The sequence below is a fragment of the Podarcis raffonei genome, chromosome 8 (assembly GCF_027172205.1).
Source record: "Podarcis raffonei isolate rPodRaf1 chromosome 8, rPodRaf1.pri, whole genome shotgun sequence".
Classification (NCBI taxonomy): domain Eukaryota; kingdom Metazoa; phylum Chordata; class Lepidosauria; order Squamata; family Lacertidae; genus Podarcis; species Podarcis raffonei.
This window is the reverse complement of record NC_070609.1, coordinates 79,008,384-79,025,402: the sequence shown is the minus strand read 5'-3', so window position 1 is coordinate 79,025,402 and position 17,019 is coordinate 79,008,384. Positions and strand designations below refer to the sequence as shown.

The window sequence follows — 17,019 nt, the reverse complement described above, 5'->3', positions numbered from 1 at the left end:
CCAAAAGCTCTTATTATTCCACTATCAGTTCCACTATTATTATTATTCCTCTGTTGGGGATCACTAATAGCTGAGAGCTGCTCTTGTCTTTCTGGGCTGGGGGTTAAGAAAGGATCTGACCCTGAGGGGGTTTTAATGGCAGTCGCAGGAAGTCTGGCATCCGTCGGCCTTCGGGTAGATTGACAGAGCTGTTCTGTTATTGGCCTTCTGGGAAAGAGCTTGAGTGCCATTTCTCCAATGCCTTTGTGGTGCCAGAAAACTGCTTGTGTTCCTCCCACGAGGACGTATGTTTAGGAAACGATGGAAGGATCTGCAGGGGAGAGCTTTTTCATTGACCCTGCATGAGTGCCTGCTCTCAGGGTTCCTTCCAAAGGGGATCCTGTTCTGTCTCTGCATCCTCTGTAATCGGACCCTATAGTCACGCCCTTGAGGAGGCTATGCAGCTGCCTCTCTGTGTTGCCCTTCAAAGGGGGGTCTGGAAATACACTGGTTCTTCTAGCCAAATAAAAACATACAGCATCACGCAAAGTGATAAGATTTATTGCAGTCTGCAGAAAGCATAAAATGGCCCAGAAGAATTCTCCAAATTCTGGACCCAGGGCAGTAGGTTACAAAGACATTTTATAATATTTTCCCATCCATGATTCCCTTGTGCCCAGTCCTTTCCAAGGCTCCAATTGGTCATCTGAGCACATGGACAGCTCATGAACACCTCATGCTTACTTTTCATCGTCTAAGAAATATGCTTTTACCTACTATACAATATCATAACCGCACATTGCTTTAAAACAAAGGTATAAATCCATTCTTCTGTCTCCTGCAAAATGTTGCATTTTTAGTACTCTGTTACGTGGAGCATCTAGTCTTTTCAAGGCCACCTTGCCTCTCTGTTATGCAAAATGGATTAAGACTGAGAGGCCCAGCAGAGACAGAAATACAGTTTATAATTCATTTAATGGGGCTGCAGGAAGGAAAAAAGAAAATAGTTTTTCCTTTGGAGGTGAGAAACAACTGAAACTTATTTCTCAGTTCTACACAAGGACATTTCAATAAGTGTGAGGAGCAATTACATTAGACCTAAGTATAAAAGGGACGTGCGTGGTGCTGTGGGTTAAACCACAGAGCCTAGGACTTGCCGATCAGAAGGTCGGCGGTTCGAATCCCCGCAACGGGGTGAGCTCCTGTTGCTCAGTCCCTGCTCCTGTCAACCTAGCAGTTCGAAAGCATGTCAAAGTGCAAGTAGATAAATAGGTACCGCTCCGGTGGGAAGGTAAACGGGGTTTCCGTGTGCTGGTCTGGTTCGCCAGAAGCGGCTTAGTCATGCTGGCCACATGGCCCGGAAGCTGTACGCCGGCTCCCTCGGCCAATAAAGCGAGATGAGTGCTGCAACCCCAGAGTCGGTCACGACTGGACCTAATGGTCAGGGGTCCCTTTACCTTTACCTAAGTATAAAAACAAACACATCTCTGCCAGCTAGTGTGTCTGCTTTCTTTCACTATTAATTAGCGAGCTAACGTGGCTTCAGGCTAGTTGACCTTCTTGCAATCTTTCAACACCTGGCAATATTAGAATCATTTTGCAAAGCAAGCCAGCTTCTTATATGTGGGAAGAAACATAGGGCTTATATTTTCAATAAAAAGTAAAAAAGCATGAAGAAACAAGGGGTCATTGGGGCTACACTGGAAGGAGGTGAGCCAACCTTTAGATAAATGAGAGCGATTGGAAGATGTGTTCAGAACACAGAGTTCCAATAGTTCTTGACCTTCCCTTTGACCATACTAGCACAGTCAGTAGCAGGGGTTAGAAACTAGAAGTTCCCTGGGTCAGAGCTGACCCTCTGGAGCAGGCGCACTTATGGCATAACGGGGTTGAGCCATGGGCCCACCCCTCCCTTCTCAGAGTTAGCCATCAGGGGATATGCTGGCTGACCAGGGTCTTTAGGTCACAATAGCTGGGCCTGACCAGCCTCTGACCCTCTTCAGCAGCACTCAAGGGTGTTGAACTGTATCTTGCCATGAGCTGAAGGACATCCAGGAACTCCCTAGCGAGGATGGAGGTTTGGCTCTTCCCTCCTCCCCCCCCAAAAAAAGATGCCGTAGAGATACTAGGCCTTCTCTTGTTGCCTACCTAAATGGGATTTTTTCTTTTCAGCCTGCTGTGTTCATTGGAACACATGTTTTGTTGCTAATAAATTGGTTTCAGGGAGCGTTTCTTACAGAGATTTGATGGTGAATCCTCCAAATGAATCCAGGACAGGACAAAAAGCCTAAGAGAGTTGGCTTGGCCGGATCAGGGAGTGGTCAGGGGGGTTATCGGAGGGGGAAGCTAGGTGTTGTCCTGAAGGCGTTGAGAATAGAGGGAATTTGCAGAGAGCAGGGAGGTTGAGAGATTGCGGGGGGCAGATTTGAGAAGCTGCCCTGTAAATGAGGTGTGGGGCAGGGAGAAGGGTGTCCCAAGGCAGATATAGACTCCAGGTGTCTTGACTGACGGGCCATTTCCCCCCTCCGCAGGGCAACCTCCTCCTCACGGGAGACAAGGACCAGCTGGTGATGCTGCTGGACCAGATCAACAGCACCTTCGTCCGCTCCAACCCTAGCGTCCTGCAGGGTCTGCTCCGCATCATCCCTTACCTGTCCTTTGGGGAGATGGAGAAGATGCAGATCCTGGTCGATCGCTTCAAGCCCTACTGCAACTTCGACAAGTATGCCTCCCTGGGAACCCTGAACCAAACTCTCCTGCCCTCTCCTGTTCCTTGAGTTTTTAAGTGTGCAAAATAAATTGGGGTTTGCAAGGGCTCTGCTTAATCTCTGGTTCCAGAGCACAGAATCCCAACTGAGTGCCCTTCAGATATTTTGGACTATGCCATCCAGGCTGGGGTGGGGGCATTGTAGCCCCAAACTCTGAAGGGGCACCAGGCTGGTCTTAAAAAAGTTGGGTTGCGTACAGGAGTCTCTGTATGTTACACAAAAAAGGTGTGTGTTATGCATTATGCAAAGATGTGCTTAATTTTGACTTCCTCTACTTGCTGTTGAGGGTGGGCAAGGGCATTGAAGCCCCTCCCCACAACTGCTGGATATCCTTGCATAATTTCAAGCATAGCTTCACCCTCTTGAGAACTAGAAACTTTGCACCCCTCTCTCCTTTTTGACAAAAGCTAATACTCTCAGGAAGGGACGCGGGTGGTGCTGTGGGTTAAACCACAGAGTCTAGGGCTTGCCAATCAGAAGGTCGGCGGTTCAAATCCCCGCGATGGGGTGAACTCCCATTGCTCGGTCCCAGCTCCTGCCAACGTAGCAGTTCAAAAGCACATCAAAGTGCAAGTAGATAAATAGGTACCACTCCAGCAGGAAGGTAAACGGTGTTTCCGTGAGCTGCTCTGGTTTGCCAGAAGCGGCTTAGTCATGCTGGCCACCATGCTGTACGCCGGCTCCCTTGGCCAATAAAGTGAGATGAGCGCTGCAACCCCAGAGTCGGCCACGACTGGACCTAATGGTCAGGGGTCCCTTTACCTAATACTGTCAAGAGTCTGAATGATTACACCAGTTGTATCACTATGGTTCTCCAGTGTCCTTTTGTTGTGCTTTTAATGCGCATTTCGTGGGTATTGCAACAATTAATGCTAGAAAACAGTGAGCAAAAAACTATTTCAATTTCCTATTAATATTTTACTCACTTTGAGTTGCTTTGGGTTGCCTCTCGGACCAACAAGTGGCATAGAAATAAACAGGGGCGAGAGTCCTTTTTACAAGCTCAGCTCTGCAAAAAGCAGCCCCCAAGGCTAGAATCAGAGGGTACAGATGGCTTGTGCTTCTGCCCCCAAGAAATGATGCGACTTAGCTTTAGAGTGGTACCTCGGGTTAAGTACTTAATTCGTTCTGGAGGTCTGTTCTTAACCTGAAACTGTTCTTAACCTGAAGCACCACTTTAACTAATGCGGCCTCCTGCTGCCGCTGCGCTGCCAGCACGCGATTTCTGTTCACATCCTGAAGCAAAGTTCTTAACCCGAGGTACTATTTCTGGGTTAGCGGAGTCTGTAGCCTGAAGCGTATGTAACCTGAAGCGTATGTAACCCGAGGTACCACTGTATTTAGAGTGGAGAATCTGAGCCCGGATTGGCCCCCTGACAGCCTTTGTGAGTCCCTTGCCTCTTTTCTCCCCCAGGTACGATGAGGAGCACAGTGGGGATGACAAGGTCTTCCTGGACTGTTTCTGCAAAATAGCAGCTGGCATCAAGAACAACACTAATGGGCACCTCCTGAAAGACCTCATTCTGCAGAAGGGGATCACGCAGAACGCCCTCGACTACATGAAGAAGCACATCCCCAGTGCCAAGAAGTGAGAGTCGTGAGGGAGGATGGAGGCGATTTGTGGATGGCAGTCACTGAGACGAGCCTCCTCTGTGTTGGGCATTGCCCTTTCCTTGGGGGTGGCCTGAGTGTGCCCAGTTTGCTGCTCCCTTGCAGAGCTAATGTGAGGATAGAAAATCCCAAGCTTTGCCTTCCTTTAAGAAAGCAAAATATTGGGGTTTAGGTGGCAGGGAAATTTCTCAGCCTTGAGGCCACGGAGAACTGCTGTTGCCAGTCAGAGCAGAGAACACTGGGCTAGGTGGACCCAGTTCTGGATAAGGCAGCACTAAAGGTTACCTGGGCCCTTAACAGCTTCTTGGACCCTTGACACTCTGTGCTGGCTCCCAGGGAAGCAACTGCAGGTCTCTGTCTCACCCGCCACCCCTGGCCAAGTCATTTTCTCGGGGTGTTTGGAGCTCAGCCACATGAAGCATGATTTCGGGCAAAAGGACACCACTGTGGGAATTGAGGTGGTTCTTTTTGGGAGTGTCTGAATTGCCTTAATTTGGGGAGTGGGTGGCATGCGTGTGTGAGCCACACAGCGGGGCTGGGGTGGAGTAATCCAGGTCTTGATGTTGATATTGACAGCTGCTGTAGTGGTTAAGAGCGGTAGTCTCGTAATCTGGTGAACCGGGTTCGCGTCTCCGCTCCTCCACATGCAGCTGCTGGGTGACCTTGGGCCAGTCACACTTTTCTGAAGTCTCTCAGCCCCACTCACCTCACAGAGTGTTTGTTGTGGGGGAGGAAGGGAAAGGAGAATGTTAGCCGCTTTGAGACTCCTTCAGGTAGTGATAAAGTGGGGTATCAAATCCAAACTCTTCTTCTTCTTTTCAAACGCTTTCTCTTTTCCAATCTTCTCTCTGCAGTTTGGATGCCGATGTATGGAAGAAATTCCTCTCCCGGCCGGCCCTTCCTTTCATCCTCCGGCTGCTCCGAGGTCTCGCCACGCAGCACCCCCCAACACAGGTGAAAGAGATGTCTTCTACCTCCCCCCACCCCCTGGCCCATGAGTCTAATCTGGTCTCCATGTACATCAGGTTTAGGCGTATACGTGGTGCCTGATCCTAGGGGCTGATTCCAGGCTCAGCTGCCTTCTCCTAAGTGTGAGACAAAGGCAAAGGGATCTTTAAGCCCAGCCCCTACAGAGGCATGTTGGACCTCAGGTGTGGGTGTTGCTTGTGCCTAGGGTGGGAATGATCCAGCAATAACGGAGCTACATCAGAAGGGGCAGAAGGAAAACATCCCAAAGTGTGCTACAGAATAGTGGTTCCCAATGGTGGTCCACGAGAGTCATTCGGATGCATTGCAGTGTGTCTTGGAATTCTAATTGTAATACAGTAAGATTGTATTGCAGGGGGTTGGTCTCCAGGACCCTTCCAATTCTGTGATTCTAGCAATACAATATATATGAAATAAAGCAGCAACAGTACAATTAAACATCACACAGCTGCTAGTGCAGCACATTGCAGTTACTACAACAGGTAGAAGAAAACAATTGTCTGAATGGTCTTCTTCCAGTGAACAAGATGCTCTTGAAGAAGAGCGATACGGTTTTGAAAGGGGAAAATTTGAAGTGTTCCATTGGTGCTCCTCCAAGGTGTCGCAGGGGCTTCTGCCGCATCCCTGTCTCTCTTGGCTGGTGTAACTGGAACGCTCTGTATGTCATACGCAATTTCATCGATCCATTACTCAGTTGCTCAAAATTCACTTTGCTCTTGAATTTCAATGGCGTTAATTGGGTGGCATCCCTGGAGGTCTGGGTGCCTTTTTGTACTATACTGTGCTCGAAAGACGGACAATTTTTCAAGAGCAAAGCTGTATCTGGTGTAGAGGGGGGAAGAGCATAGGAGATTTCCTTTTCAGGTTCCACAGCTCAGGGCCTAGGCTGACTCATCCTCCTGTCCTCCTTGCCCACTGCGTTAACGTCTGCTCCCCGAACAGGTGCTCATTGGGACTGACTCGATCACAAACCTGCACAAGCTGGAGCAAGTCTCCAGTGACGAAGGGATTGGGACGCTGGCCGAGAATCTCCTGGAGGCCCTGCGGGAGCACCCAGAGGTGAACGAGAAGATTGACGCTGCCCGGAGAGAGACGCGAGCGGAGAAGAAGCGCATGGCCATGGCGATGCGCCAGAAAGCGTTGGGCACCCTTGGCATGACGGTAAGAGCATAAGCAGAGCCAGCTGCATTAGGCCCGGTACCCATCTAGCAGAGCATCCTGTTCTCACAATGACCAGCCAGATGCCACGATAGGGAGCTGGTATTCAGAAACATTACTGCCTCCAACTTTGGATGCCAAGCACAGCCATCCGAAGCCCTCTCCTTTGTCTAATCCTCTCTTGAAGCCTTTTAAGTTGGTGGGCACCAACTGTCTCCTGTGGGGGAGAGTTCCACAGTTTAACTCTGCACAGCATGAAGAAGTCCTTTCTTTAATCTGTCCTGAGTCTTCCAATGTTCAGCTCCATTGGATGTCCACGAGTTCTAGCAATGGCTGGCTCTTTGGGTGGTGCTATTTAATCCAGCCGGACCAATGGCTGTTCAGGTCCCACTTGTTAGGGGAGATTTAAGCGGAGAGGCAGGAGGGCAACCCAGTTCTAGCCAAGGGAAACCGCGGTTGTTTTATCACGGCCATAGCAGCAACCATAAGGTCAAGGACACATTTTCCAATGCGGAACTTTCCATGCCTTGTGATGGCCCCCTTCCTCCAACCCACACGACCAGTTTTCATTCCCCCGCCCCCCCTCCAACCCTGCTTTTCTCCTCGACAACCTTGCTGTGCTGGATCTTTCAGACCAACGAGAAGGGCCAGGTGGTGACAAAGACAGCGCTGCTGAAGCAGATGGAGGAGCTGATCGAGGAGCCGGGCCTCACCTGTTGCATCTGCAGGGAGGGCTACAAGTTCCAGGTAGGCCTTGGGGGTGAAGTGGGGAGTCAGAGACTGGCAATTTTCACCCAGTCACACTGTTTCATGCAGGCACCTGTGTCTACATATGCACATTTCATTGCAGCCGTATTTCCAAGGTGCTGGGCAGCTAAGCGACATCCATAGTCGTGCAGGTCTACACTGAATTGCTGGGTGTTGGACCAGATGACCCTTTGGGGCTATTCCAAGTCTATAATTCTGTGACTCTCCCAGAGGTTCCCAAACTCATTTGCCCTACAGCCTCCTTTTCAGGGAAAAAAAATATCTCAGTGCCCCCCTAGAAATCTGCCTTCTTTAAGTGAACAAACAGAAAGGTGCGGTGACAAATTTGCGTTCTTTTATGTATCTCTATTTCTACCTATGTGCTACAACATGGTAAAGAAAGATGTTGTTGTAGATAAGACATGCTGAAGCTTGAAATTATAAAATTGTTTATTAAAATCAACTATGGCCACATTCACATCACACACAGAATATTTAGATAACAAAGGATAATATTAAAATGAAAATTACAAGTAACGTTAAAAATGATCCTAGTGAGAAAGATGAACCGGGGTGGATCTAGACACAGGTTAAAAACACTATAAATAAGTCAGAAATTCAATCGTTACAATGAAAGAAAAATAAAGCCTATGTAAAAATGCATATAAATTCCTATTTGCTCTCTGGTGTTGCATGCTTATAATGCATTCAAAATGTATTATTGTGATGAATGTGGCCGAGTCCCTGGTGCACCACAAGCTGCGACCCACTTCCTGGGCCTGAGTGAAGCTGAAAAGGGTTCACCCATGCCCGGGAAAACCCCTCTCCTCCAGTACGATTGTCAGATCCAGGGGAAACACTGTTGTCATCCCGCAGCAGTGCCTAGCCTGATGGGAAGTGCCATTACACAGCAGATGAAACATGTACGAATGGGTTTTTCAAATGGGTTCTTCTTTTTTGAGAGCCAGTGTGGTGTAGTGGTTAAGAGCGGTAGTCTCGTAATCTGGTGAACCGGGTTCACGTCCCCGCTCCTCCACATGCAGCTGCTGGGTGACCTTGGGCCAGTCACACTTCTTTGAAGTCTCTCAGCCCCACTTACCTCACAGAGTGTTTGTTGTGGGGGAGGAAGGGAAAGGAGAATGTTAGCCGCTTTGAGACTCCTTAGGGTAGTGATAAAGCGGGATATCAAATCCAAACTCTTCTTCTTCTTCTTATGCTTCCACTGCCCTCTTATTTTTATTCACTGCCCCCCAATTGCACCCAAGGCTACTACTGCCCCCCCGATTGTTCCAGCTCCCTCCCCCAGGGGGATGGATCGCTCACTTTGTGAAACACTGCTCTATAGACTTCCAAGGCCAAAGAGAAAACGGCAGCTGTTTCTGTGCAGCTTTTCCACATTCGAAGCTTGGTGCCTTGGGTTTTCTGCCGCAGCTTCTGTTTTCTCCCCCCAGCCGACAAAGGTCCTGGGCATCTACACCTTCACCAAGCGAGTCGCCCTGGAGGAGTTTGAGAACAAGCCTCGGAAGCAGCAGGGCTACAGCACCGTTTCGCACTTTAACATTGTCCACTACGACTGTCACCTGGCAGCTGTGAGGTGGGTCTGAGTTTCCTTCTGGGCCTGAGATCTCCTTTGCATCTTGGCCGCAAAGCCATGCCTGATCCCATCAGCTGCAGCTTTGGTAATGAGCTAACCAACAATACTTTAAGGAAGTCACTAGTTGGTAAGCTCCAGGGTTTGTGGTGTGTGTGTAAAATATTTAAGTCTTCTGGACTGAAGTAGTCACCAGCTCTGCTCTACAGGGAAGAAGTTTGCAGGGAAAGGGACTTTCCCTGACTGATAATGACCTTGCTTTTACTCCTGCAGGTTGGCACGTGGACGCGAGGAATGGGAGAGTGCAGCCCTGCAGAATGCCAACACCAAATGCAACGGCCTCTTGCCGGTGTGGGGGCCCCATGTCCCAGAATCGGCCTTTGCCACCTGCTTAGCCAGGTGAGTCTGAGGAGCTGCCCTTTTGCCCGCTGTTCTGTCGGGGTCAGCAGTCTCTTGCTGCAAGTGCCCTCTTCCCACCATCTTGTAGGGGAAGAGGGCCTGATTTCTTGGACTGTACCATCTTAACACAACCTTTTCAGAACTGTATCTGTATTTTGCCCTTTCCTTAACCCTCCAGCTACTCTTGGAAAGCCAAGAGGCTTTCCTGGGCCTCTTGTGAGATCTGCAGCCTAACCTGGTGTTGGTTTCCTTCCCGTAGGCACAACACCTACCTTCAAGAATGCACGGGGCAGCGGGAGCCCACCTACCAGCTCAATGTGCACGACACCAAGCTGCTGTTCCTCCGGTTCGCCATGGAGCAGTCATTCAGCATGGACACGGGCGGCGGAGGGCGGGAGAGCAACGTCCACCTCATCCCCTACATCATTCACACGGTGCTTTATGTCCTCAACACGTCAGTACCTTTTATCTGCCTCTCTCTCTCTGCGTGTCTGTGCATTTGTCCCTTGAGCCATTCTCCCTTGGTGGAGCAGGGCGTTGTGAGACGGGTTGCTGCATTGAATTGCTCTGCAGATGGAGCACTAGATGTTGAGGTTTTGTTGCTCACCCCTCCCGAAGGAAGTAGGGACGCGGGTGGCGCTGTGGTCTAAACCACAGAGCCTAGGGCTTGTCGATCGGAAGGTGGGCGGTTTGAATCCCCGTGATGGGGTGAGCTCCTGTTGTTTGGTCCCAGCTCCTGCCAGCCTTGCAGTTCAAAAGCACGCTAGTGCAAGTAGATAAATAGGTACCGCTCCAGCAGGAAGGTAAAAAGCGTTTCCATGCACTGCTCTGGTTCGCCAGAAGCGGCTTAGTCATGCTAGTCCCGTGACCCAGAAAAAACTGTCTGCAGACAAACACTGGCTCCCTCGGCCTATAGTGCAAGATGAGCGCCGCAACCCCAGAGTCGTCCGCGACTGGACCTAACGGGGTACCTTTACCTTTACCGAAGGTAAAGCTTAGCGGCCTGCACTGGCCTGAGCCCCGTTTGTGGATCAGGCTGGAGGGAGTGACCCATCCAGGGAATACCGTCCGTCCGCTGAGGAGAAGACACCTTCAGATTAAATCCAGTGGTCCTTCCTGTAGTGTAGTGTGTTGTTTGGGTATATAGGCTTCTCCACACAGGGTAGGACTCGCATCTGGTGCCCTGTTTCTGGCCCCACCCCATGATACTGGCACGTAGCCTCTGCGAGTTTGCCCAGAAAGGAATGTGGCTGTGAGATCGAAAACAGTTTGCCACCCGTTCTTTGGCGCGATGTTGATGTATGTGCCTAAACTCCTTTGGGGAGGAGGGTGCAGTGCTCATTGTGAGAATGAATGGTTTGCGTGCCTGAGATCCCAGTCATTCAGGGCTGGGGAATGGAGAGGTCTTGGGAGAGCTGCTGGTCAGGAGCAGGGCCATGTTGGCACCTGATGCGAACCAAAAAATGGCGGGTGTCCCCTGTCAGGAAAGAAGGAGCGAATGAGTGAAGATCTGCTTTGGGAGGAGGAGACCAGTAGTGTCTTCTATTGGCAGAGAGGTCGCTGTGGCGGTGCTGCAACTACTGCTGCCACTGCAGCAGCAGCAGCGAGTAATGCATTCCTTGGAGGCTGGATCTGTTGCCCCTGTGGATCTTGCTGCCCAAGGCTGTCACTTCACTTTGCCTTAGGGGTGGATCGGCCCTGGGGAAGAGCCAAGGTTTACCTCGGCTGGGCCAGTTCACTCCAGCGGAGATCCCTCCATGGGCCGGATCGCGTGCATGCGATTTCTGGCGTCTGCGCAGATGCGATTTTGGTGCCACAGAAGCGCATCCCTGCACTGCGCTGGTTTAGCGCAGCGCGCAGGGACTTGCCGAGCAGGCGACTCGGTTCAGTGGCGGCTCGTGGGCCGGTTAAACGACCCCCGTGGTCTGCTTGTGACCCATGGGCCTTTGGTTGCTGATCCCTGGAGTATGCTAAGGGGACCTATGTTCAGGTGTTGATACATATGAAGGTGGATCTTGGCTTAGCCTGTGAAATGAAATGATGTCTGGTTGGATGGGGGAAGGCAGGTATGGGGGCATTTTGTTCTGCTTTTTGGCTCATTAGCTTGGCGTATCTCAGCCCTGGTTCTTGACACTGGAGAGAAAGCCTCAACAATATATTGTTGGGTTGTCTAGCCCTTGTAGGAGGCTGCTGTTCTGCAGGCTTCTGGTAGGCCAATGTGAGAACAGGATGCTGGACAGACTGATCTGACAAGCTCTTCTTACGTCGAAGGGTTTCTTCCCCCTGCTGTTCAAAGTGCATCGCTTCTGTCTCTGCTTAACTTCCAGAACACGAGCGACCTCTCGAGAAGAGAAGAACCTGCAGAGCTTCCTGGAGCACCCAAAGGAGAAGTGGGTGGAGAGTGCCTTCGAGGTGGACGGGCCCCATTATTACATCGTCATGGCGCTTCACATCCTGCCCCCGGAGAGGTGGAAGGCGATGCGCATCGACATTCTCAAGCGGCTGCTGGTGATCTCTCACGCTCGGGTGGTGTCGCCAGGGGGAGCAAGCAGGTATGGGGCTGTCCACACCCATCCACACACCCCTTTTCCTCTCCTCTCTCTGTGCTGCAGAGAAAACAGCTGGTTCCTTCCCTTCCCACCCCCAGAGAATGGTCCTATAGGGTTACAAAGGCAGGCTCGTTGGATTGGGACCCTTGGACATGACTTGGCTACACAGCCTTTGCCTTCTGCATTAGACTCTGAGGCTGATGTGGAGTTACAGTCTGAAACATCTGGAGGGCACCTGGCTGGCAAGGGTGGTTTTGATGATCAAACAAAATGCTCTTCTGCTTAAAAATCAGCATCTTTTTTTTTTAAAAAAAGCTGAATTTCCAATAGTTCCTGGAAGAGTCGAGAACAACACGCAAGGTTTTGATGGATGCTGTTGGATACTCTCTTTCCCTATGTTGGTTCAGGTCTCGGCGCCCTCTTCAGGCACACAGGAGAATTAGATGTAGTTGACATTGACTCTAAGTGAGCTGGGCCTGCTGAAAATCCCTGGAGGAGCTTGACCTCTTCTCCTTCCTCTTTGTCTGGGCCACAGAGCTGTTTCTGTTTTGCCTGCATTAAGTATGTGGCTCAGTGCCTCCCCACACCCGGTTGCATTCTGATATATATATATAAGGCATCAGTAAAACAAAACGAATTCTATACAGTGGTGCCCCGCAAGACGAAATTAATTCGTTCCGCGAGTTTTTTCTTCTTGCGAGTTTTTTGTCTTGCGAAGCACGGTTTCCCATAGGAATGCATTGAAAATCAATTAATGCGTTCCTATGGAGACCGCCTTCAGACCAAGTCCGGGGACAGTCTGTCTCCGGACCTCTTCTGAAGGCAGGCCGGGGGAGAACGGCAAGCTCCAGGGACAGAGGTGAAGGGGCAGCGCTCCTTCGCCTCTTTCCTCGAACCTCTTCTGTAGGCAGGCGGCGGGAGAACGGCTTTTCTTCCCACCGCCAGCCTTCAGAAGGCTGTTCTGAAGGCTGGCGGTGGGAAGAAAAGCCCTTCTCCCCCCACCGGACTTCAAAAGAGCTGCGGGAAGTCCGGCGGGGGTGCAAGGGATTCCCTCCCAGCGAAGCGCGCTGCTTTCCCTGAGCGCTTCTAAAGGCGGGCGGCTGGGAGGGAATCCCTTGCACCCCCGCCGGACTTCAAAAGAGCTTCGGGAAGTCTGGCGGGGGTCCAAGGGATTCCCTCCCAGCCCGCCCCACTCCGCTGAAGTTTAGAGGGAGTCTGTGGGGGAAAACTCAAAAAAAAATTCGTTTTGCGAGAAAGGCCCATAGGAAAATTTGTCTTGCGAAGCGGCTAAAAAATCAGAAAACCCTTTCGTCTTGCGCGTTTTTCGTTTAGCGAGGCATTCATCTTGCGGGGTACCACTGTATATAAACCTGAGTTGCATACAAAACAATTTAAAATGCTAGACCTGCTCAGAGTAGACCCATTGAACTTGATTGGATACAACTTTCAGAGCCTAGGAAAGCTTGGCTAAACTTAATAGGGTGGTCTACAGCTAAGTTCTACTCAAGCGTAGATGCAGTGAAATGACTCTAAATTAGTCACGTCCATTGATTTCAGCAGGTTGGCTCTGAGTAGGCTTAGCACTAGATAGATTTTGAGGGGCATGTAAAGGTCACTGCTGTCCCTGTCTCACAAATTACTCAAGGGAGGACACTGCAGGGGACGGGTGCTGTCACCACCAAGGCCCAAGGGGTGACCCTCTGGTCATTTGAAATGGCTCCAGGCTTTCCGTGTCCTCTGCCTCTGATCTCTTGTCCGTAAGAGGGAGAAGAGATGTGCTGTGTGTGCCTTGATCCCAGGGTCTAACCCTTTGGACCATGCCATGGCTGGATCAGCTGTGTTAGGTAAATGTAAAGGTACCCCTGCCCGTACGGGCCAGTCTTGACAGACTCTAGGGTTGTGCGCTCATCTCACTCTAGAGGCCGGGAGCCAGCGCTGTCCGCAGACACTTCCGGGTCACGTGGTCAGCGTGACGAAGCTGCTCCGGCGAACCAGCACCAGAGCAGCACACACGGAAACGCCGTTTACCTTCCCGCTATAAAGCAGTACCTATTTATCTACTTGCACTTAAGGGTGCTTTCGAACTGCTAGGTGGGCAGGAGCTGGGACCGAACGACGGGAGCTCACCCCGCCGTGGGGATTCGAACCGCCGACCATGCGATCGGCAAGTCCTAGGCGCTGAGGTTTTATCCACAGCGCCACCCGCATCAGCTGTGTTACAGGAGAGTAAATTGGGTTGTGGGTCTTTGGAGGAGTCTCTGCTGACCCCTTCACTTGAAGTGTTTCCTTCCTGAGAGCAGGTGTTCAGGGGTCATGATGGAAGGGCGTGCATTTTGGATGTTCTGTAATATGCGCCTGAGTGGTCTTGTAACCTTCAGGGAGGGGCTGCAGACTCCGGCATCGATTGCTCTGCACATTTCCTGCTGCTGTAAGGGAAATCTGCCATTTGATTCATGCCCGTTCTGGGGAAGTAGCTTTAGCCTCCCATGGGAAGCACTTTCCTCAGGGACCGGCAGCCTGCAGTTCTCAAGCAGCCCAAGGCCTTGTAGCCCTGACAGAAGCAGAGGCAGTTTGATGGCACCTCTCGCTTTGTAGCATTGACCTGCCCTTAACAAACGTTCTGAGAGTGGAGCCGGGAATCCCCTTTCAACATGGCTGTGGTGATTTAGGGGGCAGGGGATGCTTAACTACATGGTCTTAAGTCCTGGAGAAAATGCTTTCCCCCCCTCTTTTTTGGGGGGAGGGGATGGAAACGAGATGTCAGGAATTTCAGCAACAGTGCCAGGCCCCACATTGCACAACACTTTGCAGTTGTGCCTGCGGCCGTAGTTGTAAATCGCTTTGCTGGGGAGAACAGTGGAGCGTCCCCGTCTCTCTGTGTGTTCCTTCCTTCCCTCCCTCCCTCCCTCCAGCGCCTGGCTGAGCTTGCCCCACGCATTTTCCCACATGTATTATGGATGGGATTCTGGCTGTCGCCACAGCCAGGGCTATTCATCAGCTGAGCTTCAGGCAGCAAAGAAAAGTGTAGCAATTAACTGCGAGGCTTGATCTTATTTTCCTAACAGGCTAACGGATAAAGCAGTGAAGGACTACTCTGCCTATCGCTCCGGCCTCCTCTTCTGGGCCCTCGTTGATCTCATTTACAACATGTTCAAAGTAAGCGAGCTTGGAACGAACTTGGTGCGTTTCTTCTTCTTTTAGCAACGCTCCTCAAACCAGTGGCCTGCTTTTTTCTAGGGGGCCGGCACCATCTGTCGTGCGCAGCTCCCAGGCTGAGGAATGTTGGGGGAATCCTAGTTCAGGGTGATCTAAAAGCTGAACTAAGACATTTTACATCAGTGTCCCAGGTTCTTTCGCTCTCCCCATCCCTCAGTTTCCACAATTTTTATCAGTTCTGGAGAGGTGCAGCATGTACCACCCATCTTCTTAAAAGCCTCAGTAGATGAGATTCTTGGCATCCTCTGAATAAGAACAAAAGAAGACCACAGCAAAGGGACTCCCAGTTCAGTCTCCTGTTGCCAACTGCAGATAGCCAGATGCTCCCGGGAAGAGCCCATAAGACAACAGCCTTTCTCCAGGAGCTGGCATTCAAAGGAATACTGCTCTTGAAGCTGGAGGATCTATCTAGGCATTATTGGCTTACAACTTCTTGCTAGGCCCTTCTGTCAAAAGGGTTTTTCCCCGCCTTAGGTCCGATTCCCCATTTTAAAGCCGTGTTTGCCTGCTTCCTCTTTGTCCTCCATGCTCAAGCTTCTAACCCTTCCTTCTCCTCCTCTTTCCCATCCAGAAGGTGCCTACGAGTAACACAGAGGGGGGCTGGTCCTACTCTCTGGCAGAATACATCCGCCACAATGACATGCCCATCTACGAGGCCGCAGACAAGGCTCTGAAGACTTTCCAGGAGGAGTTTATGCCTGTGGAGACCTTTTCAGAATTTCTGGACGTGGCTGGTGAGTTATTCCAGAAAGCTCTACGCGTGTTTTATAATAACGCTGTGTGCTGACATGCTGCCTTTGAGTGATGGGAACCGATTCAGATGTAACCGAGATGTTTCCCACAGGGATAAAAACTCCAGTGAACGTGTTCACGTGGGTAGCAGGGTTGGGAAAGGCTTGGGGAGCCAGTCAAGAGGACAATTTGCTGGGTTAGATGGGCCAGCACTGACTTGGTATAAAGCAGCTTCCTGTGTATTCTGCATCTTGTGAACCAAAAGTGATTTGGATAGTATAGCAGTGGGTAAGTGAGCAGACAGTGAACTGCAGACCTTCCTGTGGCTACCAGCTATTCCTGCCTCCTTGGTTTTGGGGACTGAAGCTGTTAAAGAGTAGGGGGGCACCAATCTTCTCCATTAGTTCCTATCCTCCCCTGGCCTCTTCACTTGCTTGCCTGAATTGGTGGCAAAGGGAGATGCTTCTAGGAATTGGTTTGCCGAATGTGCACAGCTGACGTGCCCTTTCCTGGTTTCAGGACTGTTGTCAGAAATCAGCGATCCAGATGGCTTCCTCAAGGATCTCCTCAACTCCATCCCCTGAGCGGCTACATGAAGAGACCACAATCAGCTTGCCTCCCTGCTGTTCCTCTGTATCCTGCCCAACCAGCCCGCAAAGAATGTTGCAGTTACTTTATCTCCAAGCCCCTTGTCTCTCCCCCCCCCACCTCGCCCCCTGCCTTGACCCCAATCTTGGAGTGATGTTGGATTTTCAGCTTGTTTTCTCCCCTGTCCACCACCGCCGGTCCACCCCTGTGCTTCTCAATGTTCTGCCTTGCGTGCTCCGAGCCAGTGAAGGAACGTGCAAGGACTTGAATAACCCAAGCCGGCCCCAGTCAGTTCTACTGCTTCTTTGTGTGTTTGACCATTTTACCAGTCAATAAATAAGTTAAATACAACCCTGGTGGGAATGAGTTTTGCCTGCTTTGTGTTTACCGCTTCCTAAGGGTTGGTTTTCCTGCCATCTGTTCACTGGAAATCTTGATGTACTGACCCTTAGAAAAGTGTCTGTGTACAAAATACTTCTGCTTTACGCAAACTGTAGCTCTTGTGGTTTAACATTTTTAGTGCATGCATGTGCAGAGGAGTATTCTGTCGTCACCCCCTGGGACGTTCTCACGGTCCCCTGCCAGACCCCTGGAAGTCGCCAGGTCAGATGTTTGACTACTGAAATCAGACCTCCCCTAAAAGTCCTTACAGAACCTACAGCCTGCACCTACTAAGTTTTATCAAGAGCAAAAG

At 50.7% G+C, this 17,019-nt stretch overlaps 1 protein-coding gene and 1 long non-coding RNA gene across 9 annotated transcripts in view; one reads left to right on the top strand and one right to left on the bottom strand.

Annotated features, from left to right (window-relative positions):
* UBR4 (ubiquitin protein ligase E3 component n-recognin 4) overlaps nt 1-16,676 on the top strand; it is a 141,382-nt gene extending 124,706 nt beyond the window's left edge. For all 8 annotated transcript variants that reach the window (XM_053401007.1, XM_053401005.1, XM_053401001.1 and 5 more), the window contains 12 exons: nt 2,511-2,701; nt 4,162-4,335; nt 5,213-5,312; nt 6,288-6,506; nt 7,137-7,250; nt 8,702-8,844; nt 9,115-9,240; nt 9,500-9,694; nt 11,568-11,792; nt 14,855-14,945; nt 15,577-15,739; nt 16,257-16,676. In XM_053401007.1, the coding sequence (XP_053256982.1) occupies nt 2,511-2,701; nt 4,162-4,335; nt 5,213-5,312; nt 6,288-6,506; nt 7,137-7,250; nt 8,702-8,844; nt 9,115-9,240; nt 9,500-9,694; nt 11,568-11,792; nt 14,855-14,945; nt 15,577-15,739; nt 16,257-16,321 (1,806 nt within the window). In that variant the 3' untranslated portion in view covers nt 16,322-16,676. The remainder of the gene's footprint in view (nt 1-2,510; nt 2,702-4,161; nt 4,336-5,212; nt 5,313-6,287; nt 6,507-7,136; nt 7,251-8,701; nt 8,845-9,114; nt 9,241-9,499; nt 9,695-11,567; nt 11,793-14,854; nt 14,946-15,576; nt 15,740-16,256) is intronic.
* Nucleotides 525-2,355, bottom strand: LOC128419836 (uncharacterized). Its single transcript, XR_008331931.1, has 2 exons — nt 1,443-2,355; nt 525-1,077 (listed from the first exon to the last, which is right to left on the bottom strand). It is a non-coding gene; the product is annotated as an uncharacterized LOC128419836 (long non-coding RNA).
* Nucleotides 16,677-17,019: the final 343 nt, after the last annotated feature.